Here is a 25,644-nt window from a genome sequence, read left to right as displayed (position 1 = left end):
CCATTTCAAATCACAGAACCATGGACTCTCAGCAAGAACCCACTCACTAGCTGTTCCCAAGTGCCAGGGGCTGAACTCTCTCTCTCTCTTTCTCTCTCGCTTCACCATGAGAAAGCCACTGCAAGGTGATTTTACAGTGGCTATACCCCCATTTTACAAATGAGGAAACCAAGGCTCAAGTGAGAAATTTTTATTTAACCCACACTTAAATAGTGTTTAGTATATTAACATCTAACAATCCTATTGTCCCCATTTCACAGATGAGGAAACTAAGGCACAGAAGGGTGAAATATCTGGCCCAAGTTCCCACAGTTAGGAAATGGCTGAGTCAGGATGTAAATTCCAGTCTTCCTCCGGAGCCCAGCTTCCTCCTCACCAGGCTCTGCTGTTCTTGAAAGGGACCAGTTACAGCCATTTCGTTGCCAGCCAGCCGAGGAGCTGATGAAGGGGAAGCTTATGGGGCTTAGACGAGGTCTCTGCCTTCCCTTATGCACTGGTTATTGGCGATGCAAAGCACCAAACGGACTCTCCCTCCCGCGCCCTCAGCTACCATTCCCTGCACTGCAAGAAAAGTGTGTGCACGTGTGTTTGGCAGTTGGGGGTCGACGGGGTGAAAGCAGATCCGGCTAAAGCAGGGAGGGCACCAGCGCCCAGAGCAGACGCTGGGAACAGCCGCGTGCACCCTGAAGCCGCCTGCAAACATTCACATGCTCACAGACATTGGGCCACGTGGCAATGGCTCTGGATGGGAACTTCTAACATGCACAAGAGGCGTTTTTAAACAAGCGGTGACTTGTGGTGTAAGGAACCTCTTCCGCAGCTTCCCTGAGGACGGTATTGACATTCGACATCTATGATTTAATGGAACTGTTTGAACTCACCAAATCATTGGCTTTTGCTTCCAGGTTATCTGCAAATAATGAAAGATTCAGTTCTCCGGGAGTTTTATTCACCTACAAAAGAGGTGAAAAAAACTGTTATGCATATGGGATTTTTCAACCTTAACAACATCTAATAGGCAACAGAGTGAACCTGGGCCACCAGCATAAAGTAAACTCTTCCATAGGTGACAACATCTACGTTCTCTTTTATACATATAAAGCCATATTACTTTCATTTAACCATATTCTTCAATCGTAAAGAGAAATGAAATACTGATACAGGCAACAACATCGATGAATCTCAAAGACTTTAGGCTCCATGAGCGGGACCAGTTAAGGCCATCAGACACAAAAGGTTCTCTACTGTGTGATTCCACGCACATGAAATATCCAGAAAAGGTAAATTTGTAAAAAAAGAACACAGGCTGGTGATTGCCAGAAGCTGGGAGGGGGGAACGGGGAGCAAATGCTTGATGGGGATGGGACTCTCTTTTGGGGTAATGAAGATTTGGAACTAGAGAAAGGTGGTAGCTGTGCAACATCGTGATTATGCTAAATGCCAGTGAATTGTTCACTTTAACCCAGTTAATTTTATGTTACGTGACTCTTACCTCAGTAAAAAAAGAAAGGAAAAACACATATCCCATGCTCTAGTTTCCCCCAAAAGATCACGCACGAATACATGGATCATACCGCAGCCAAGTAGGCATCATAATCTATTTTGTCTATTCCTGAAGAATTGAAATCCAGAAGGTGTTTCCTTCCTGCCTCATCCAGCAGAACAACATTGTCAATATTTACTTGCATATTTTCAAAATCATTGATTATGTTTCCGGTATACTGTGTGACAAAAAAAAAAAAGTTATAAATAAGTTCAATCTTTTCCAAGAATGTCACATGCTTAATGCTTTTAAAGAGTAATAAAATTACACAGGACAAAAAAACCCCCACACACATTTGACATTTGCCTGGCATTCCTTCCTGGTGCTCTTCTCTCCCCTGCGTTCCTTCCCTGCCTCCCTGCCTCCTTCCTTACGCCCCGTGCCAAGGACCAAGAGAGGAGGTGGGATCAAAGCAAAATGACACTGCATCTCCACCCTCCAAGGCCTCAAAGGGAAGAGGCAGTGTCATAATCAAGGCACGTGAACTGCATCAGGACCCCAGGGGAGGGGGAGAGCCTTCTAAAGCAGGGGACGTGGGAGGGCAACAGAGAGGAGGGGGCTTCTGAGTGAGTCTTGACAAACAGAGATGCTGAAATGGGCTGGGTAGGCTGCATCCCAGGGGAAGGAGGTGGTGCACACAGACTTGGGTAGTAGGGAGACTGGAGATCATGGGAACATGGTTGATGACTTGCAGTTGTCCTGAAAGCAGGCAGTAGTTTCAGGCAGTGTGTGGTGCTCTCCAACCCTACTCATCACAGTGCACAGCAAAAATGATACATGGCATGTTGGGCAAATGACTAGAGGGCATCTGTTTAGGGCTTGGTTACAAAACTAGATTTTATTTACATATACATGCAAGGAATAGTTAGGGAAGATAATCAATACCAAATTTGTATATAGCTTTCAAATAATCTCTCCACATTAGAAAACCATCAGGCCATTATGGTCTCATGGTACCTCAGGAAGCCTGCAGAGATGCCTCAGTGGGCTAGTGGTAGGGTTTGGGTAGCAACCTCTTCCCTTGGTATCCCTTGGAATCTGCCTCCATTTTGGAAGCCCACAAGAAAGAAGTCTCCTTAGATTCTTTCCTACACAGCTGAGAAGACCAGAAGCCCTAGAGGCATGGGGCAGTGGGGGCAGCCCAGCAGAGACAGGCACCCTGGGCCTGGGCAGCTCAAACTCTCTTGCTCCTTCTTCTGGCCAATGCCCTCTGGAGTGGGCTCTCCTCAGAGTCTTAAGACTCAAGACTTGGGGGTGGGCTTAGGCAAAAGATGAGGGGAGGTCATTCCATTCCATCCACTTCCACCCTTGTTGCCATGCTGTCTCTTGTCAAGTGCCCGCAGAGCCCTCCAGAGCCCCTCCTGGAGCCCTGGGCCCAGCCGTGATTCATAAAGAGTGACGATTGTATGGGCCATAGTTCTTGGTGCCTCATTCCCTCTTTAGGGACCTGACAGAGAAAAGCAGCTGGTCTCGGAGAGCCAATACCCTTGGGAAACAGGTGGGTTTAGGAACATCGACACTCAGTGAGATAAAGCCTTTCCCTGTGAGTGTCTGCAGAGAGGCCCCTGCAGAGGCTCTTGTGTAATCTGCGAGAGAAACTCAGGCCCCAAGACAGACAACTGGTTGGGAGGTGACGAAAATGTTCTGGAATTAGATAGAGCTGAGGGTTGCACAACCTTGTGAATGTACTAAACGTCACTTTAAAACGGTTAATTTTATCTTATGTGAATTTCACCTCAATAAAAAAACAAAGATAACTGGATTTAGTAAAGAAATATGTGAATGTCATGATTGGTTCTAATTACTTACGTCTTGAATGTTGAGATGTTCACTGATATTGTAGCTGTTCTCTAGCTTAAGTGTGGCATAAATGCCTTTGTTTTCTTTGCAATCCCTATAGGAATAAACAGAGAAATCATGATGCAGAAAGGCAGCTGTGGTTCCCTCTGTCCACTGCTATGGACGGAGAGAGACGTTCAGTGTTTCTCTTTGTTCAATCTGTGCACATAGGAGCAGCTGCTGGTGTCAACACAGTAGGAAGTCCCCAGTGGCCACACAAATCCCCCCAGTGCCCACCATTCTTGATGTCATTCCCACTTACAAATGCCCCATTTTTGGAACAGATACAATAGGATTGGTAAATACGTCTTTCTGTCTGTCTCCTCTGCATGCCTTCCAGTGTTGTGAGGGACCGCAAGGTTACATCTTGGGAAGAAGTAAGTTCCCATTAAAAAATCTCCAAAACAACACTTGCTAGAATGAGGTGTATTACAAAGCATATCACGGACTTTATTCAAAGATTCTATCAAGCCCCCGCCAGACCTTCTCCCTTCACGTTTCCAGGGTGGAGCTTCACTTACTAAACACGTGGTTGGATATATACGCTAATGGCAGGATGGAGTAGGGAGGGGCTGTGAACACCCAGGCAGTCAGCACACTTTGGCTATAAACCTAACTGGGCCTCACCAATCCGTGCTTCCGTAAAATGTGAAAAAGGCCTCCTCAACTGAGCTAAGAAGAGTCGGCCTCATCTGATGGATATCCCTGCCACCAAGACAGCCACTTCCTGGGGGCATCCCTGCCTTGTCCAGCAACCAGAGCTCTCCGATCCGGAGGGATGCCTGGGGGAGGCAACATTCCCATATCCCTAGGAGGTGTGATACTCCTCTCAGGGAACCCCAAGTAGGTTGGTGTTGCTGGGACAGAGAGCTTGACACACTAATAAACAGAGGAAAGACTGGGGAGTTCTGCAGGAGCCAAAATCACAAAGAGCTGGCAGGCCAGGCCAAGAAGCTTGGTCCCGTCCTCTCAGCCTAGGGATGGTTTAATCGGCACAGAAACTCCAATGGATTGATAGCACCGGCCTAGAACATACTGTTGAGAAGGATCCTAAGACTCCCTGGGCTAAGTAGAAGACCACACTGATTCCTCAGGTCTGGCATGAGGGCAAAGTAAGAGGGAGTGGACACGTGTGCCACTCATTTGCTGTCTCTGCCAGAGGTGATGGGGAGCCGTTGAAATGAAGGTTAAGTTACTATTATCATCATTCATATTGAAGAGAGAGGAAGTAGAACTGCCCAAGATCACAAAGCCCCCAGTGGTAGAGGCAGGACTAGAGCCCCGGGCAGCCTGACTGCACAGCCCGGACCTTTAGCTGCATTGCTATTTGCCTGGCTTTGATTTGGACACATCCACTGAATTCTTGTTATACGGCATTTACTTGGGGCGGGGCGATTCCTGAACAAGAGTTTTCACAGGGTCCTGTGAATGCACGTTAGCGTCACCTTAACCAATGAATCCTAGTGATTACTGGGCAGAGGGATTTTGAGACATTACCACTTCAAGGTCTAGAAGACTTTCAGGGGAAAGATTATCTTTTTGTTCTTATTTCTACTTCCTTCGGATGAAACTAGAGAACAGCTTAATTCTGAAACTGGAAAATCTTATCATTAAGGTTAAAGATGCTTTGAAAGCAAAATTCTCATTCTGGAAAAACAACATTTGAAGTAGCAAAAAATGCATAATGCAATTATTTATACCTGTAAACTTGTTCAAAAGTGAGATTAATATCTGGTTTGTTAAATACCATGCCAGAGAGATAGAATTTCCAATTCTCATTGAGTAAATATGGTGTGTCCAAAACCTAGAACAAATAAAAAAAATTTTTTTTTAAAAAGTTTCATACTAGCATACATACACATAATAAAATGAATATTCTGTTAAATATATTCTGGAGGTTTTCTTATCATGATTTTCCTCATTGATTTTTCAACTTAAAACTAGAAAAGAATAGGGCAACTGGAATAAATCGATCAACCCCTGGGTAGCATCAATAGAAATTACTGAAATCACTTTTTTGGAGAATACTTCTTTTTAGTAAAACAAACATATTATAAATGGGAGAAGAATAGACAATTTGATTTAGAATAGCTAATAGAAAGCCATGAAGCAGTTGCCCCATCTCTTCACTATTTTTCTCTAGACAAAATGAGCTAAAACGAGCACATTCTCTGACGTCACATCATATATGAGGCCTAATTAGTGCCTGACCCATATATGCTTGAGGAGTGTAAATGGTTTCAAAATATCTTCTACTTTCTAAGAATTCCTTTTTAATGACTTAACACAGTACAGAAGGTAATGAAGTCTGGCTTGATGTATTATTTTTTATCAAGAGATCAAATGGAGATAATTTGACAAATTGATGCTCCCAATTTAATTTTCCCCAACCAACTGAATAATTAAAATACCGTGACAACAACTGGTTACTTTAGTAGTCATTCACTTGATTTCATAACAGATTGGAGGTGGAAAAATATATTCAATACAACAGGAAAATGGAAATATATTTTAAAAAATCAGAATCTGGAGAAAAACACTGGAAAGCCAGAGTGAAAAGACAGACACAGAGACTAAAAACTTCCTCGTTAATTAATGAAGCGAAACTGTGAACTGGTCCCATAGTGCCTGTAGTAGTTGGTTTTAGAGGGAATTAAATTTAATTCCTAACCATCTCATCAGATTTCCACTAGGGATGACCCTCTGCCACGAGGCATGTAATTTATCAGTCTTTTTCACTTCAAATTTAGGGCCTCAAACCATCTGTGTGGGCAACTGTCATCTGGGAAACTCTTTGAAATGCCAGAAATCTCCTGAAGTGTGAGAGGAACCTGGGAATTTATCTCCTGATGTTTTCAGCCACATTTGAGAATTACTGCAGAGGAGAATTCTATTCTTCCAACGTATTACAATCCATATTCACGAGTAGGCCTTAATTTCTGGTACTGCTTTCCTTGACATTCAAAAAATAAGAATACTACCTAAGTTTTTTGCTCTGACAGGTAGAAGGAATCTCAACATATTAAATAAAAACCAAACTGCTCATCTTTTTGCACAGCTCTTGAAGAAACCCACAAGATATGGGAAATCGAAGTTTCTGCTCAAGCCCTTCCTTCATGGGCACAAAAATCATACTTACCTGGAATAACTTCCTGTTTTGGTAAGGTTCACAGACCAGTTTTTCCACATTTCCACCAACGACAAAAGTAACAACCACGATGGCCATCAATATCCAGCAAAACAGAAAACTTACTCCAACCCCGCTGGCAAAAAAAAATAGAAATAAAGTTAATAATTATACAAGGAATTATTCAATATTACCTGCCAGTACTTACAAACTCTACCAATTTAACATATAAAATGGACCTGTAGTTTCAGCTTTTTGCAGGTTAAACGGGCTAGCCTACCCAGGAGTGAAGATAGACGGTGGTGAGCGCTGTGATCTTTCAGTTCTAGGCACACATTTAGGAAATGCTTACGACTCAGTTCATGGGCTACCTGCAGCCCAGCACTGTGGTTCAGACATGAGTCACGGTTCAAACTCTAGAGTTAGTTGAGAGAACAAAGGCTTTCTGCAGAGAACACAGTGAGTGGGGAGGTTCTGACGCAGGAAGTAGACACTTGGGAGTCTGAAAGAGGCTAATATGGCTCTGCACCCACAGAGGTGGCCCAGAGTGACGTGAATGGCAGCTTGAGAGGCAGGGAGGGGTGTACTGGATGTGGCCTGGTGGATCCAGGGAGGGGAACCTATGGACAGACTTTAAGCTCAGGAGAAACACAACCCAATTTCTCTCTGAAGAACACTCTTGGCAGAGAGTGAAGGATGTGATGGACAGATGCCCACATGGATGGAGATACCGCTGAGGAAGCTGTTATCCGGCCAGGGATGGTGGCCTGATGTGGCTGGTGGTGGTAGAGAGAAGTTAGCAGATGAAAGAGATATGTCATAGGAGGCAGATGCAGTAGGATGTGGTGAGGAGTTTGCACTAGAGGTGAAGGAAAGGAAGGGGCCAAGGGTGACGCCAGAGCTGTCAGCAGGGACAGGGAACACTGATGCTCTGAAAGGGAAGAGAAAATGGGATTTTGGCCATGTCGCTGTAGAGGAATCAGCCACGTGTTTGGAGCACAGACATCTGGGCTACAGGCCTGCAATAGAGAATCAGCAGCTTAGAAATGATCACTGATCCCTGATCCCTGGGGCTGGGACTCGGGGCAGGAGCAGCCTAGGACTGGGCCTGGGGGACTGCACCATTTGAAGAACAGGGGGTGGAAGGCCAGTTGGCAAATGAGACCAAGATGAAGAATCAGAGAGGTAGGAAGGAAACCATAGGACGTGATGTCACTGAAGGGGAGACAAACGAGTGTTTGCAAATGGAGGGGTGGTCAGCTGCTCCAAACACTGCTGAGAGGACACATTTGAGAAGGACTAAAAAAAGTCCACCGCACTGGAGACACAGAGGTCACTGTTGACCTGAAAGAAGTGGAGGGACAGGAGAGTAAATCAAAGTGGAGCGGGTTGAGAAGTAAGTGGTGGATAAGAAAACAGAGGCAGCAAGCACAGATCTTGAGTCTGATGTGTCTGTGCAGAGAGGGGAGTCAGAGGGAAGAAGAGAGGTTGGTAGAGGTTTTCTATTTTCGTTTTTAAAGAGGGAAGAGAACAGAACATGTTTAGGTGTTGAGAAGAAAGTCTAGGAGAGGGGAAGAGAATGAAGACGCAGGAGAGAGAAAGGATGATCTAAATTACATCCTCAGGACGGTGGGCAGGGATGGGATGGAGAACACAGCAGGTGGGTGGGACGGGCCTAGATGGGAGACCCCTCTGCACCTGGCATTGCTTGTGTGTGAATGCAGGGGCATTTGGGGGTTTGGTGACGGGAAGCTGTACAATGGCTGATGAAGGAGGTAAAGCCATCTGTTAAGAGAGGGGGGGAAATGAGGAGGAGGGATGGATCAGAGTGGAAAAAGCCACTGCAGATTAAAGGAAGGAAAGAACAAAGGAAGGAAAGAAGGAAAGAACTCACAAGGCTTTGGAAGGTCCATCTGAGGCGGAGAGGAGGGGGTCATACTTTCGTAGGGATACCAATGTGCCCAATTGTATGACTTTTCTCCAGCAGTGCTCAGTTGCCCAGATGTAGACACAAAGAGAGCAAACTCTGAAATCAAACTAGGTGGAACAGCCAAAGCATCTACCATCACTGGTGCACACCAGGAATGATCCTCAGGAGTGTGTAGGCTGATGTTCTCGACAACAATAGCATCCCCTCCTAAGGGCATGATTCTCCCCAGTGCAAACACTCAAGGCATAATGACAAATATTTGCACAGCTCTGCTAAAATGGATAGCAAGATGTGTTCACTGGAGGGGCCCTCTGTCAGCCTGACCTTCTCTGACCTGCAAGGCTTTTGAGTTAGGGAGAGTATAAAGAAGAGGAACGCACGCAAGGGCTATGCCAGCCACCAGGGTTTTAACTATGTGCATGAGCGTGTGTGTGTGTGTGTGTGTGTGTATGCGCGCATGTATTAGAGTTATAAAAATAATCAAAGCCTATGATAGAACACTTCAAAACAACACCACTACTCTAAATAGCATGCTGTTAACCTTTCCAGCCCTTGTTTTCTAAATATGCATATATCTAGATAAGAGGTAGGCATTCAACTGCCCAGGGCCTGTTTTTGTAAGGTCACTGAGATAAGAATGGCTAATATGTTGTAAAGAAGGAGAAAGAGGAGAAACAGAATAAGAACAAGAAAAACAAGAATGAGATGAAGGAGCCAAAGAAGAAGAACAAGAATAATAATCCGCAACAAAGACTCTGTGGTCAGCAGAACCTGAAATATCTATTATCTGGACCTTTATAGAAAAAGATTGGCTGATCCTGGATCTACATGGTTAAAATAAACCATGCACAATTTTGAACCTTTGTCAAATGTATTATCATATAAACTTTCATCAATCCAGGATAGGCAACCTGGTTACCATTTCAGTGCCCACATGACCTTCCACTCCTCGGCAGCTGACATTTATGTCATTTCCAAGGCCTCACTGTTATCACTAAAACGGCACAAACACTTCTCTGCTCATGACGCTTTGTCCATAGTTTGCTTACTTATTTAAAATAGATTCCCTAAGATGGGAATGACTTGACCAAGGGGATTGGATTATGGCCTTTTGGGGCCCTGCAACAGCTTAACTGCTTTATGAAATATCTAAGCCTCTGAAACTGACACAGGCCATATGCCAGTGTGCCCATTTCGTGACACATGCGGTGACACCAGGTATTAGTTATTCTTCAAAGATCTGCATAATCTGGACATTGTTTTCCAGAGCTAAAACTCAAAGTTTTGTAACAGGCTTCGGTATGAGAGATTGTTTTCTGACTGCCTTGGTTAGTCCACTTATCTCTGGGGAGACCCTCTATGTCCACACTGTAGCCCATTCAGCCCCTAAAATGCTCCCTGGACCCTCAGAAGACACAGGATCAGAGTGGCCCATGCTCTTGATCTGATAGTGTCACCGTTTTTGAAGTGTTTTGGTGGCAGCTGAACTAAATCTATTCTTTCTTGTTTCTACAAGCAAGTAAACAGTTTTAAAGAAGAAATTGCATTCTTCTAACCAGTCTGATTAGATTGACTACACTTGTAATCATTTTTCCCTTTACAACTATCCTATTGTTTACTGGCTGTCTCAAGAGCTGAAAAATTCTGCCAAGCACAGCAAAGCATGCCATGCAGAATGGTGGGCTTCAACCACACAGAAATGATAGCCACCCTCAGTCGCAGACCACCTGAGATGCACCTGACAGCATCTTATAGTTACCAACTTATTCCTACTGCTGAGATCAATCCCGTCACCCCTAAGCCATAGGTTTCCATGCAACTTTGTCGCTTACAGATTTCTTAATCTGAAGCAGAAGGGAGAATTACATCCCAACTGAAGGAGACTTCAGCCTCAATCAATTTGCTTCTTTTTTCTTTGAAGCTAGATATAACATTTTCTGGTTTCATCCCTAATAAAAGTGTGAGTAGAATTTTATGAAAGGCGTACCTTTTCAGAGCAATTTACGCATCCCTGAAAGCAGTTAAAAAGACGCAATATATAAACTTACCATCAAAACACTGACAAAACAGCCAAGTATCAGGATTATTAAATTCTTAACACTAAACTACTTTTCTACCTGTGTGTGCATTTAAACAAAAAAGCAGAACAAATATACCCTTCCTTGTTGGTTTACTTTGTTCAGTTTAGGCATGTGGGCAAATAGGCTTTTCCATGGGTGGAGCTCTGTCCAATTTTGTCCAATTCTGGCAAACTCTCATGTCATTAGTTTTAAGGTTATTTTTAAGTCTCTGGTGCCCGCATTCATGTTAATAAAGACTTGTACTATACTGGATCCTAAAGGCTTATGGGAAAGGCCTTGGAATCACAGCTCATAAGAAGTTTGATTAATTATTGTAGTGACTCGATGTTTTAAAAAAGCAAGTTAATGCATGTCACGTGCTCGTCAGCTTCTCCTGGTCTGGTACAAGTGACATAAGTAGAGAAACGAGTGCATGTGGCTGAGATTTTGACTCTCCATTGCCAAAGGACTTGTTCCAAATCTTTACCATTGCCCTTGAGCCCCGTCACACTCTCTACTGCCGATTTTCAAATGGCCTATTGGAAAAGAGAATATCAACTTGAAACACACACAGCTTCCTCTCTGGGGAGCATTCAAAGCTTTTACCCCTGTGTCCTCGTTTACATTTCTGGCTCCATCTCCAGTCACACCCAGCTCATGCCCCCTCTGCCTTGTCACATCCTGGTAAAGTTTTTTTCAAAAATACGAACTTGGATATGAATGTCCTTGAAACAAGCACAGTTGCTCCAGTCGACTACAGGCTTACCTTTTGCTGGTACTCACACCTGCTCTCATCACTAATTGAGGCTACTTGTCTAAATCCCAAGGGTGCTGGGTTGGCAATCTCTGTTCTAAACCAAGTTTCTAGAGTTTCAAAGTGAACAAGCTAGCTGACCATAAAGAGCAGTGTCTGATACCAGGTCAGTCCTCAGCAAGTATCTGGTGAATTAATGAATGGATGGATTGATGGATGGATGGATGGATGGATGTAGGGAAAAAACTATGGGAATCAAGAAAGCAAACCTGGAAATAATTCCCATGACAGCTGCTTTAAAGAGGAGCCCACCATATATACACAGTGTGTTTAAGCTTATCTGTCAAAGTGCAACTAATGTAGAGTTTTACTTTTTATGCTTGATGGATTTTCCCAAAACAAGGTAAATACAATCACCAAGACGCCTACACTGCTGGAACCCAGAGTGCTTGGCCAGAGGCCACAGGGTCCACGTGACACCAGAATCACCTGCTCTCCTCCTGCACTTCCACCCTGTACACGACAGAGAACAGCAAACACTCACACCATGAGGAAGACGCCTCCGGTGTTGGAGATGCAGCCTCGTCTGGTGGGGGTGGCATTCTGGTCATAGCCAAAGGTGCCACATAGTAAGCCCAGGTAAAAAAAAATCACGATGAGAGTCAGCAAACAGCAGGCAACCAAGCCACCCAGCCACCTGGTGAAGCAAGCACAGTGTTAGTACACATAAAAGAGGCGACACTGTCCTAACTCGAAAGCTGTCGGACCAGGGCTGGAGCAGCTGAGAGTGACACCTGCAATCGAACATCAGATTCCTCTGTGAACAAATTCCTTAGGGCGATACTGTCATGAAAAGAGCCCTTCCCACCCTAGTCCTCCAACCCAACCAACAAAAAACTTTAATTTTTATCTTGTTTGTGAAGCGCTCTTATCAATGTTCACGAAGCATTCCTTCCTTTCTTTGCTTTACTCCCATGGGGCTCAAAAGCAGGGCTCAACTTCTCCAAGGCTACTGATAAGAGTACCCCTTAGGACTTTTAAGTTCTTTCAAGGCTCCTGATGCTGTAAGAGCTTATCATAATGATGATGAGATATGGCTAGATCATGATAAGACAGCAGATAAAGAAACACCGAGTTATTTTCCCAGGTCTTTCTCTAAAATGTTTTGCAGTTCCTGGAATATTTAGGGCGCATGGTGTTCTTTATTGAACCAGAAACTCTCTACATGGCAAATGCTTTGAATATTTTAGAACTTTATAAGCATCCTAAATCAAATGCCTGCAGAATGCAAATCTCAATTTCGTAATGGTCCTGTGAGACATTTCAGGATAATGGATCCTCAATTAGGTCTTACTGGCATTCCCGGAATGTACAATGCCCTTTTCCAGCAGCCAAGGAACATTCAAGGGTAGAAATGCTTCCCAATCTTTAAAATACTAAAATATAAAGAATTTACTTCTGCGACAAAAGCCACCACTAAAGCTTTTCATTGAATTAAGAGCAATCTCAATAATTATAATAATAGCCAACCGCACCCATTCTGTGGCATTTTGTTCCAGATACTGGGGACACAAAATTAAATAAGCCATGGAACCTGGCCTCAGAAATCTTTTACAGTCAATGCACGCCTCATCTGCTTAGATTTCTTTTTAAAATAAGCTTATAGTCTCAGGGCAGGGTGAAGTGAAAGGAAGGGGGAACCGACTCGTAAGCAGATAATTGTACCATTCTTTCCATGTGTGAAACTCTGACCTCTAATGAGATTGGAAGTTCACTGAGAAAAGTTGGGTCTTATGTTTCTCCTGACACCTGCTGGTGTGGCCTAGCCCCATGGGGGGAAAGCAGCTTGTTGATTACAAGGCAATAATTGCTAGCCTAGGCAGACGAGGGTTGAAACCCACCTGTGCCGTGTTGCTGCTGGCCTTAAGTAAGTCACTTCACCTCCCTGAGCCTCAATTCCCTTGTCTATGAAACAGGGTTATAAACAGAACACAACCCAGGGGGTTTTTGTGAGTATCAGGCGAGATGCCTTGCGTAGAGCACTTGATGGGCACGCTCTAGCTGTTCCCGAATGCCAGCATTTGGACAATATTCTTTTCTTCGTTGGTTTATAAAATAAATATGTAGAGGTTGGTTCCTACAGAAAGAGCATCCGAGAAACCAGCAAATTTCTCGAAGAGCTCAGGTAAGCAGCTGTTGTTCCCAGCAGCTGCGGCCTCATTAGAAACTGCTGGTGGTGGCTTTGGCCCTGGGAGATGGTGGTGGACATCTCAGACAGAGTGCTGGGGAGGAAAGCACTTAGACTGGAGGTATTTAGAGGATCATGTGAGATGTGAGATGCACTCTGCCCTCTGAAAGCCTCAGCCCCATGGCCTCCTCTGGAACCGTTCTTACGGCCCATATCTATGGAGATTCTGGAGAATTTCATTCCTATATGGGTTTTTCTTATGCAAGAGCACAAGATAAATAATAAAATTATCCAAATGCCCTTCTTAGTTACTTCTAAGCTTTAAAATTCTCTTACATGCCTTAGACAACTATAACTAAGATTCTAGAAGCCACTAATAACATCAAAATTGCAAACTATTGAATATTTGTCTCAAGAACTTTCAGTCTTCAAATTAGAAAAAAAAAGATAGAATGCTTCATGAATTTATGTGCCATCCTTGTGCATGTTATTCTCTGTGTAGTTCTAATTTTAGTATATGTGCTGACAAAGCCAACACTTTAACTTTTTAAATAACGTAAACTACGGTTAACACCTACCAGGTTATGGCTTCTTTGTACAATTTGCTCTCATAAGATTATCCTGGTTCTAAATTCGAATTTTTACCCCACTCCATAGCAAGCACCACCCTCCCAGCTGAGCAGCTCAGAGGGGACTCTCACCTGTATGAATCATATTCTTCCAACGTGGGTAAACTGCGGTGGATGTAAGTTTCAGTGCTGTTAATGTAATCCATGAAATTTGACAGCTTATCCTGAATAGGAATCTGTTTGCTTATATTACCGATATTAGAACCAATGGAATTCAAGGTACTTTTGATACCTGAAAACAAAGATACCTCAGTTATGTATTTTCAAACCCAGAGGAAACAGAAACTTCGTTTTGGAACCTAACTGAAAAGTTTGAAGCACTTTAGTTTTTCCCATGTTATGTATGTATTTAAAATACAAAAAGGTTCTAGAACAAGCATGAATGTAGCCAAGACCATCAAAACGCAATCACTTAACAAAACAGCAAGCTATGAGTGCTGACTTTAATGATATGGTGCTGAAATCAAGCCAGAGTTTTCTTCTTTTACTTACTCCAGTAAAAAACAAAAAAACAAAAAAACAAAAAAACATGAGGTGATTGAAATGTATGGTATGCCTACCATGGGCCAGGCACTTTTACAAGGGTTAACTCATTTATTGCACTGAGGTAGATATTCTTAATCTCATTTTGCTAATAGTGACCCTGAGGCTCATAGCAGTTAAATTACTTGCCCCTAGGTCTCTTTTTCAGAAAGCACTAGAAACGGGATTTGAAACTCAGGTGTATCTAACTCTAAAGCTTCTGTGAAATGATTTTGGAAAGAAAAACTAATAATATAATAATTTCATCCACTTCAGAAATGGCATTCAGAAACATAGCGATTCTCTAGGACTGAATTTTTGAACAAGCGGCCCCAGGTGATATTTTTGATAAAAGTTTATTTGACTCATACAAATCGAGACTTATTAAAGAAGTGTATCTGTGTCTCTTATATTCCTAAGCAATAGTATTCCCAGTGGCCAGTTTTTATTAATACCCATCCTGATCTTTCAGAGAGGAGACAATTTCTGCTTTTCTGGAAAGTGTCTGTCCGTCCTGACGTTGGTCCTGGGATCAAAGCTGTGAGGGGTGAGGGGTGTCACCTGGCCCAGTGCTCACACAGGTCTGAAGTGGCCTTATCCACAGTAATTCTTGACATGGACATACTAAGAACACACTAATCAGTTAGAAGTCCACTGATGCTGAAAGGGAGATTTCTAGGATTTTGAGATGTGGTGTGTAGACTCCCCATCTCCTATGAACAGTTCCCTAACCCTAGAATGGAGCCCCTTCTGCTTCTCAGGCTGTCCCGCCCTCTCACATGACCCCGCTTTCCACCTGTGCAGCTTTGGTGACTCTGCATGTGGCTGGTGCCCTCTCTCAGTGAACACTACTGCAGGCCTCCATTTAGATGCCTCTTCCTCCAGAAACCCTTCCCCTACCCGCTCCCCACCTCAGTCCCCTTGCATGTACCTTGTTGTGTTGCCAGAGTGGGGTAAATGGCATCTGTATACACGCTCAGCTGAACGGTAGGCAGGGGTCATGCCTTACTCACCTGCCATCCGCAGAGCCCAGCAGAGCCTGGCACACAGTACGCACCTAAAACATGTGTGCAGAGTAGGACCAAAGGATCAAGACACGAGAGGTAAGGGTTTTTATTTGTTTTGGAAGGACATGAAAACAAACAACTGACATTCAGGCTGCTGGAGTGGCACTCGCTCAGACCTGGGAAAACTCTGGCTTGTGTTCAGGCAACGACACCATGTGCAATGGGCCTCGCTCACATGTACTGCACACCTTGCTCTGCCAGACTTACAAGGGAGGGCTGCACGTATAGGCAGAAGAAGTCCCGAAAGGAGAAACAAAGAGAGTAAACACAGAGATTAGTAAGAGGGTGGCTAGTAGACGCACAGTGTGTTAGCCTTCAGATGCTAGCCTAGGAAAGCATGAGCATTATCCTTAATACCTTAATATTTTAAAGTAGAATCTTAGATTAGACAAAAGAGAACCCACAAAACATCTAAAGCACTAGATAGTAGGATACAATATTTTTCACCCAAAGTCCTACTGTGTTGAAAGAATGCCATTAGGAAAAGAAAGAATCAAATACCTCTAACAACATTTTAAAACCATTTGGTCAACAGATAAAAAGAAGCACAGAGATGATTTTTCTTTTTAAAAAAAGAGAAGATAGTCTTAGATTGGTTCAGAGATTTCTTCTCTTAGCAAATAACCCAGGTTTATCCCCAATCCTGCACAAAGAACTGTTTATGCTGCATTCTTTCCCTGTACATTCGCCCCAAATAGCATAACCTGAATACAGTGTGACTCAGTCATTTACGGGCAGGAGAATTCTCCCAACATCAATTCTGTCTCTCCAAAACCGTAAGACACCTAGACGGCAGATGAATACCTTCCTAAATAGACAAAATAAGTCCTTATGCCTAGTATTCCTTAAAAAAAAAATTTAAGTTCTTTTAGAAAATATAATAATCTACAGTTTTTCCCTCAGTGAGAAAAATCAGAATGTGACCTTCCAAACTATGACTTTCGGGAGCTCGGACAACTCACGATGAAGGCTCGTCTTGACAGCACGGCCCTCCAGCACGCAGCTTCCGGCCAGCTGCTAATCAGTGTCCAACAGAAGGATTATTACTTTTTTAAATCCACTTCACTATGTGAAGCTGGCACAATTGAAAAGCTCTGATATTTGTTTAGTTTTCCAGGTTTTAGTGAGAGAATACTTTTTTAAGAGGGAAAAAGAACAATAAAATTCTTAACAATACATTTCTTCATACTAACCAGACAATTCTTAAGAAGGAGAGGTACAAAATTACTTCAAACTGTGAATCTCACCTGATATCAGGTCCGTGGTTTGGTTTTGCACCATCTCAGGTATATCATTAAAGGATTTATAGCCCTAAAAAACAGTTCAAAATAAATTGATATACATAGTAAGTACAAGGGCAGTTAACTAGTACTCACTTTTCAGCTTACTATGCAGTAGAAAAACAAAAATGTAACGTTCATCTTAAGGCTGAAATTATTATATGGTCATTAAAAATGTAAAAACTAAATTCTCCTTTAGAGAGGACTTTCTTTAAATTATATCCATCAAAGATCACATTAAAAGTTTTTAATTTGTAACTTTTAACTCATGTTAAAAATTTGAATGTATCTATATCAGTGTTTCTCAATTAGGGGCAATTTTGCCCCCCAGGGGACATTTGGCAGTGTCTGGAGACATCTGTGTTATCACAATTGTGGGAGAGCTACTGGCATTGTGTGGAAAGGAGCCAGAAATGCTCATAAATATCCTACAATGCATAGGACAGCCCCCACAACAAAGAATTATCCAGCCCAAAGTGTCAGCAGTGCTGAGATTAAGAAACTCTGATCTGTATAAGGTACGATGTGCTGATACAAAGTGAATTTCTAAGAAAAGAATCATTTTCCAATGCAATTCCAAAATTAAATTGGAGATTGAGTCTCACAGAAAACAATAACGTCTTAAAACACAAGCTTATAGAGACTACAAATTGCAGGGAGGCTAAAATGAAAACAGAAACAGCCAGGGTGACCTGTATCAATTAGGGCTAAATCCATGACAGGCAGACATCATCGTTTCTGAGTAACTCTATGAAACATCCCGCCTCTCCTCTGGCAGGGGTTTAATTTCGTGTTTCTTAACCATCTGCTGGTGTACTTAGCCATCTGCTAGGGAACACCACAGCAATTACAACCTGTTATGAAGTGAATGTCTGTGTCTGGGAGTATGTTGAAATCCTAACCCCCAAAGTGATGGTTATTTGAGGGGGGGCAGCGCTTTGGGAGGTGATTAAGTCATGAGAGTGGAGCCCTCATGAATGGGATTATTGCCTTATAAAAGGAGCCCCGAGGGTTCTCTCCACCATGTGAGGACACAATGAGAAAATGGCTGTCCGGGAGGGGTCTCTCACCAGAACCAGACCCTGCTGGCACCTGATCTCGGACTACGGGCCGTCAGAACTGTGGGAAATAAATTTCTGTTGCTTGTAAGCCACGTAGTCTACAGTATTCTTTTACAGCAGTCCAATCTAAGTCACAAACTTTATAAGACTGATGGTGCCAGCAAGTTTCGACTTTAGCCTAGCAACATGGAAGCCATAAAAGAACACCATGACTTCGGTTTCCTCAAAGGTGACTCAGCTACCCAGCACACCAGTGCTTGTGTTGCTTTTCTGTACATCTGACCCCTCTACATTTATCTGTGTTTGGACCTGTTGAGGTCACCCGTTTTAAGAGGTTTTATGCCTGGAAGCGGACTAACAGATCTTCTGGTTCAATTCCTTCATTTAACAAACGAGGTGATACCAGAGTGGGAAGACCAAGAGTTTCCAATGACTTGTTTAAGGAGACAATTTGTCAGTATATGTAAATGAGTGTTCAACAGATATTTGATGAATTCTTTATACCCACGCTAAAGACATAAAGTCAAGAATAAAACTATTCTCCCCCTTTCCTACAGGCCCACGGCACTCTTAGTGAATCATAATCTACATAGAAATACTTATTGTGCACTCAATGTATTAGCTGAATAAAGAGCAACAATTGGCAGGCTATTGGGGAAATCATCTGTATTCCAGATCAATAGGTCCTTCCCTTTTTAGGGTTTACAGTCCAATGAGACAATCGAGACTTTAAAGCAATAATTACAGTTAATGAGATACTTAACGCAGAATCTAAGAATGTAAGACTGTATTAAAAAGGACTTTGACCTGGGGCTGGCCCCGTGGCTGAGTGGTTAAGTTCGCGCGCTCCGCTGCAGGCGGCCCAGTGTTTCCTTGTGTTCGAATCCTGGGCGCGGACATGGCACTGCTCATCAGACCACGCTAAGGCAGCGTCCCACATGCCACAACTAGAAGAACCCACAACGAAGAATATACAACTATGTACCGGGGGGCTTTGGGGAGAAAAGGGAAAAAAATAAAATCTTTAAAAAAAAAAAAAAAGGACTTTGACCTGGTCTAGATGCCCAGGAAAGGCCTCATTAAGAAAGTGATACATAAAGCTCAAAGCAGCTAGTACCTCGTAGCCTAAGTTGCTGGACAAAGGAGGGGGAAAGAGATGAGAGGGCTAGGCACAGTGCACAGCATATGCAAATGCGCAGAAGTGGAAAGAGACGAAACCAACGTGGTTGACTCATAGGTGCAGTGGAAGAGAATCTGGTACAGAACCATTATGGGGTCCAGCACCACACCCATCAAATTCTGAGCACAGGAAGGTGAGATCATGCTTTTCTCTTTACCTCTTATGGTCCTAGTTTGGTGCTTTGCACATAATAGATGCTTAATAAAAACATCTTGAATTGAAATGACTAAATTATCTGGAAGATAACAGTTATCACCCATCTTGGCAACTCCTCTCCAGCATTTCACTGCTTTTTTTGCTGTTACCTATTTTCTTATGTACTAGTCTATTCTTTAAAATGATATAAAATAAGCCACTGTATTTTTTCCAAAAAACATACCTTTTGGACCTGGCTGGACAAATTTGTTCGAAGAATATTGTTAACTCTATCAATGTGCTCATCCAAAGATGGAAGCTGAAAATTTATAAAACAAAATATAAGCCAAGGTGGTTACTCCCAAAATTATGTCATAAAAAAGAATCATCTGACATCGAGGTCCCAAAGTCTCTATATTATAAGGTATGATCTAAATTTCTCTTGAACAATAGAGTATCATCTGGGGAAAGCACATTCAGCTCAAAATGGCCTCTACAAGCACCAATTTTTAGATGTTTGGAAATTTCATGCTACAGTAAGCTAAAAATGAAGGAAAGAAATTGAACACAGATTGAATATGTGTGAATTCAAAATTTCAGGTACTGAATATTGTCAAATAAAATCGTAAACAGCCTTTTTAAAAACACTTTTAAAAGTAATAGTCTGTGGTTATATTGGTGAGTGTCTGGAATAAATTTTTCATTTACTGTATCATAGGTGGAGTCAAAATGTCCTCTCTATCTCTTACCAATACTAGGACAAATATCATAGGTCTCCTGACATGATGGACTGTGAAAGACACGGTATCATCTTTGCGATATTTCTGACAAATATGCACAACACAAATCTAATCATGAGGGAACATAAGACAAACCTAAATCGAAGGTCATTCTATAAAATAAATGGTCTATCGTCTTCAAAAATCTCAATGTCACAAAAGAAAAAGACTGAGAAACTGTTCCAGATTAAAGGAACAAAGAGACATGACAAATACAGACCATGTCTGCTCTTGGACTGGACCTCAGATGGGAAAATGAAACAACAGTCATAGAGGGCATCTTTAGAAAAATCGGCAAAATTTGAATATAAACTGTGGATTAGATGGTAGTTTTGGGTCAATGTTATATGACCTAATTTTGATAACTGCATAAAGATTATGTAAAGTTAGGAAATGCACTGAAATATTTAGGGGTAAAAGGGCATAACATCTGCAACTTACCTACAAATGATTGAGAAAAGAACAAAATGTATAGCATTTTATGCACACATATGATAATAGTAATAGATGATAGATACATAAATAAACAGACAAAATGATATGATTAAGCAAATGGAGCAAAATGTTGACAACTGGTGAATTTGGAGTAAAGGGTGTAGACAGGGGTTCCTTGTACCAATCTTGTAAATTTTCTGCATGTTTAAAAGGACATCGAGGGGGCCGGCCCAGTGGCACAGCGGTTAAATGTGCACATACGCCATGCTGTGGTAGGCATCCCACACATAACGTAGAGGAAGATGGGCATGGATGTTAGCTCAGGGCCAGTCTTCCTCAAAACAAAAACAACAATAAAAGGACATCAAAATGAAAAGTTACCCCAAAAAGGACTTGATCTCAAACAATTTAAATGCAAGTATAGATCCCAGGCTCTAAAAAACTGTTCAGTGACAATAAAAGTGATTGCAGTAGATATGCAGACACAGACATTGAATGTGAAATATTTAAATAAAGTTGATTCATGAAATTTGAAAGTGAGAAAAATATACCTATATTAAAATATTGTTTTACGTAAAATTTGGTGTGTATATATATCCCTATCTTGATAAATTAAAAACCATGAGTAGACATGATTATTTTATCTACATCCTTGAACTTTATATATTCACTTTGCTCCAGATTCTTTTTTTCTAATCTTCTCTTTGGGAAAATGGAGAATTACCTATATTTAGGCATAGGTGGTTAATATACTAGGCATATGATTTTAAAATACATTCTAATTTTTAAAGGGAATGCTTCCTCTTTTTTTTTTTTTTGGTGAGGAAGATTTGCCATGAGCTAACATCCATTGCTAATCTTCCGCTTTTTTATTTCACTTGAGGAAGATTAGCCCTGAGCTACCTTCTGTGCCAATCTTTCCTCTACTTTGTATGTGGGACGCCTCCACAGCATGGCTGATGCGTGGAGTAGGTCCACACATGGGATCTGAAACCACAAACCCAGACCACCTAAGCGGACTGCACAGAACTTTAACAACCAGACCACAGGGCCATCCCCGCTTTTTTGTTTTTAAAGCTAAATTCGTTCCAAAATGCTTCATCAAATCAATCACAGAGAACTCTCAAGCAGGGGTTTCCTGTTGTCCCTTCTCTCCTGCTGGGGCCATTCCAATGTGGCCATCAGATGACCAGGAAGGCAGACAGAGACCCAGGCCACTGTGCACCTGACAGGGGTACCCATGCTTAGCCCTGCCCAGCTGTCCCAAAGACCCTGCCCCGAAACAAGGTGACCCCCCTCACCTGCCCCAAGTTGTTGTTGTAATCCAGCTGGCTTAGAGACGTTCTGATGTCGTTGCAAGTGGCAGCTGCCGGAGGTACAGTGCACACGGGGTCATTGAGTGATTGCTCGAGGTCCCCTTTAACTTTACTCAGGCTGGTGTTAAGTTGTGCGGTTGACTTTTTCAGCTGGTCTAAGGTACTGTTCATATTCAAAAGGGCTTCTTTGGTCTCTTTGATTGCTGTAAGAACACAGTTAGGGTGAGAATAGACGCCCCCACTAGGTCGGCAATGGCAGTTTTCTTCTTATCTACAATAGGGCCCTAAAGAAACTTGAGAGGAACTTGTAGATGACATTGGAAGGCAACCAGAGCAGCCTGCTGGGAGGGACATCAGAGTGGGGAATGCAGGGACAGTGCTGGCCCCCTCTGCCAGCTACTCCAACCAGCTCAGCTTTCCTGCTTGGGGGCTCTTGCAAACAAGAAGCAGGGTGAGCACCAACCCAGGACCATGATGGGGACACCTGGGCAGTGTTAACTGACCAGCATTGGAGCAGCAGCCCAGGAAAAGGTGCCGCGGTCCCAGCATTGCCCAGCCTTGAAGAGGCCAGACCAGACAATCCCAAGCAGTTTGAAGCCACAGAAAATGGATCACCCCCACACATATTTAGCTATGGATATTCAGAGAGCTGGAATTAAACACAGAGCGATGGTCAGGAGCACGCTTTTGGATTCAGCGGGTCGAGATCTCAGCTTCAACACTCGCTGTGCAACCAGAAGTCAATTCCTGAACATTCTTCGGCAACTTCTTCATCTGAAAATGGTGAAGCCATCACCATGTTCATCATGAAATGTGGGGATTAGAACAATCAGATTGAAACTCCTCAACGGCAGTGAGTCTGTCTGTTTTATTTTGGGAGCCCCACAGCCTAGGACATCCTTATACTAGGAAATCCCTAACAATTGTTTGCTATCCTGATTTCTCTGGGGTGTAGAGCTCCGTGTTCATGACTAGGGAGGTAGCAGATTACAATCCTTTTCCACAGTGACTTAAAACCACAGCAGTAAAAGATGTGGAATTTAAATTAGGGGGTGCTGCTTTCCTTCTAAGCAAGTCAGTCTTCCAGGCTCACAAAACAGAGGGCGGAGCATAAAGCCACAACTGAGAAAAGTGTGAATTCCCTTAAAAACTGGTTTCCCCAACTTTCCCTGGCAACCACATAAAACTTGAGTGCTAAAACTACACACACACACACACGCACTTTTATGCTTCCATGTGGTGGAATCTCACCATAAGAAGTCGCAAGTCTCAGCCCAGTTCCTCTCCTACCTTGTTACAGCACCTTTCGTAAACTATTCCAGCTCTCGGGACCTCAGTCTCCTCATCTGTCTCATCTGCAAATTAGGAAGCTGGCTGGGTCATCTCCTCGTTCCCAGCAGAGTCTGTGATGCTAGGCTGTGTCCTAGCAGGTTTGCTCCCAGGAGATGGCACCACTCATCTTAAGCAGATCTGATCTGGCAACATCTATGCCTGTCATCCAAGACGATGCTACAACCTAGCTTTGATGATTTACTCTGAGCCCTGGGGAAGCTCCCAGGATCAGACGACGTGACCCATGGACCCAAATTCTATCACCTTATCTGAATAAAAAATCCAAAGTCTGCTTCAAACAATCTTTTCCCTTGAATTTTGGTCCAGTCATATCTTAACAACATTTGAGACTATAATAATATTTAAGACTTTATTGAAGAGTCGCTTTGGGCCTCAGTTTCTCATCTCTTCCATCTACCTCCCAGGATTATCAGCAAAGCATGGACCAAGTTACCAAGCTCATGTTAAAGCCTCAATAAATATCTAACATGGCAAAACAAGAAACAAAGAACACAACTGCAACTAGAAACACACAGCAGAATGCAGAACAACATGCCAAAATATACCCCACAACACACAACACACAGCTCGCAACACACATCCTCACACACAGAATGCAGAAGAGCATGCCAAAATATGCTTCACACCACACGCCTCACATTTTAATGTTGTGTGGTTTATCTCTCATAGCCTTTTCCACTTTGAGCTCAAGACAAGTTATTTTAAGGGATGAAACAAACAACAAAAACAAAGAATGACGGATGATAAAATAAATTGACGGCCCAGAAAATGTGTACATTTAGGCAATGTCTATAGACATTCTGGTTTATGAGTACTATTCTCTCATGTTCCAGGAAGGACCCAGAGACAATAAATACATATTTTTTTCCAAAGTCTTCAAAGCATTTTATATCTATAAAATATCTACTGGGTTATAATTCTGGGAGTCACTCCAGACCTACCAAGATCACGTATATATGTATCTGAAGTGAGCAGAAAGATATTTCAGATTCTCAATTTTAGTTACTTAACATTTCACCAACTCATAGCACACGGTTCCCTTGTAGGTCCTGACCTGCAGCTCAAATACGATTTGCACAAATCGATTTGCATGGTTCTGCTCTCTCCAAAGGCCACAAAACACAGAAGGCTGCAAAGAATTTTTAGCAAAAAGTTTGCCCAAGCAGCTTATTAAGCACATTTTAAGAAGCTCTGGCAACAGCAGAAGCTGAACTTAAACTTATTCGGGCTGACTTTGAAAAAAAAATAGAGCTTTAATACTAATACAGGAAGCACTGATGAGAAAAATAAAATCTGTTTTAATTGCCTTTAATCCAAAGAGAATTATAATTCAAGCATTAAAAATTGGGCAAACCATGGGACAAACGGTAAGGTCCACACCAACCACATTGCACTGTTCATCTACTTTTTGCACAGCCTTTACCTTTACAGAATGTGGGAGCTGGAAGAGATGCTGAAAGACCAGTATTCCCAGTGCACGCACTCCCCAGGGATCTGGGTGTGGGTATGCCTGGCATCACCCCGCGGCCACACCAGCACTTGGACTCCAGATTGGTAACTCCTCCTCCAGAAGATGCTGCTTGCTGTGGATGGCACGGAGCCCCTACCTCTCCACACTCCCAAAGGGACCCAAATGCCACCCAGTAAGGTCCAGGGAGCACAGGCTACAGTCAGACTGGGGTTTGAATCCCAACACCACCACTTCCCAGCTACCTGCTCTTGGATGAGTTACGTGATCTCTGATCCTCCTTGTCATGAGTTGGTGAAATGAAGGTGACCATACCCACCCCACAGAGTCGTCGTGAGTATTGACTAATACGATGCACGAAAAGCAGCTGGTACATAGCATTAGCCCCAGGCAGGCCCTCAATACTCAAAAGCTCTCTAAACATTAGTTTATGGCTAACCACTTCTACAAACACTCGCAGTGAACTTTGTTGGCTGACATCTCAGAAACCATGTCACCCCTCTCCCACCTTGCAGCGGACCTGTGTTTGGGCAACATGAGTCCCACACTCAGCTTAAGGAGTGGGCCCTGACTGCCCCAGCCAGCCAATTTCCCCTGTGTAGCACTGGTTCAGAGGTGGCCATGGGACCTCAGATGGTCCTATAGGAGGGAAATCTGGGTGAGGAGGAGGAGCAATGTGGCTGGAGTTAGTTCTCTTTCAACTCCAAGGCGAGTTCACATCAGAATGATGCAGACATTGTAGAGAACAGCTAAAAGGAAAAAAATCTCGCCACTAGATCAAGCCTCACCTGAAGCTAGTGACAGTTACATAAGCCAATAATCCACTAAGCTGAAAGCCAGAGATAGATATATTTTCTGTTTGTATCAGATAAATGACATATAATTACTCAAGAGATATTTATAAGAGAATAAGAGAGGTGACTGGACGTTAGCTCAGTGACAATCTTCCTCAAGCAAAAGATGTTAGCTCAGGGCCAA

At 42.9% G+C, this 25,644-nt stretch overlaps 1 protein-coding gene and 1 pseudogene across 39 annotated transcripts in view; both read right to left on the bottom strand.

The window, feature by feature from the left end:
* The window catches only part of PROM1 (prominin 1), a 130,114-nt gene that overhangs the window by 11,014 nt on the left and 93,456 nt on the right, over positions 1 to 25,644 (bottom strand). For all 39 annotated transcript variants that reach the window (XM_070613116.1, XM_070613134.1, XM_070613126.1 and 36 more), the window contains 10 exons: positions 21,831 to 22,048; positions 19,560 to 19,634; positions 16,907 to 16,970; positions 14,143 to 14,302; positions 11,798 to 11,950; positions 6,522 to 6,645; positions 5,083 to 5,186; positions 3,353 to 3,437; positions 1,575 to 1,721; positions 882 to 953 (listed from right to left, as the gene is read on the bottom strand). In XM_070613116.1, coding sequence (XP_070469217.1) covers positions 882 to 953; positions 1,575 to 1,721; positions 3,353 to 3,437; positions 5,083 to 5,186; positions 6,522 to 6,645; positions 11,798 to 11,950; positions 14,143 to 14,302; positions 16,907 to 16,970; positions 19,560 to 19,634; positions 21,831 to 22,048 — 1,202 coding nt within the window. The remainder of the gene's footprint in view (positions 1 to 881; positions 954 to 1,574; positions 1,722 to 3,352; positions 3,438 to 5,082; positions 5,187 to 6,521; positions 6,646 to 11,797; positions 11,951 to 14,142; positions 14,303 to 16,906; positions 16,971 to 19,559; positions 19,635 to 21,830; positions 22,049 to 25,644) is intronic.
* Positions 13,883 to 13,979, bottom strand: LOC139082698 (U6 spliceosomal RNA; annotated as a pseudogene).

Source organism: Equus przewalskii, chromosome 3 (assembly GCF_037783145.1).
Source record: "Equus przewalskii isolate Varuska chromosome 3, EquPr2, whole genome shotgun sequence".
NCBI lineage: Eukaryota > Metazoa > Chordata > Mammalia > Perissodactyla > Equidae > Equus > Equus przewalskii.
This window is presented reverse-complemented; position numbering and strand designations above follow the sequence as displayed.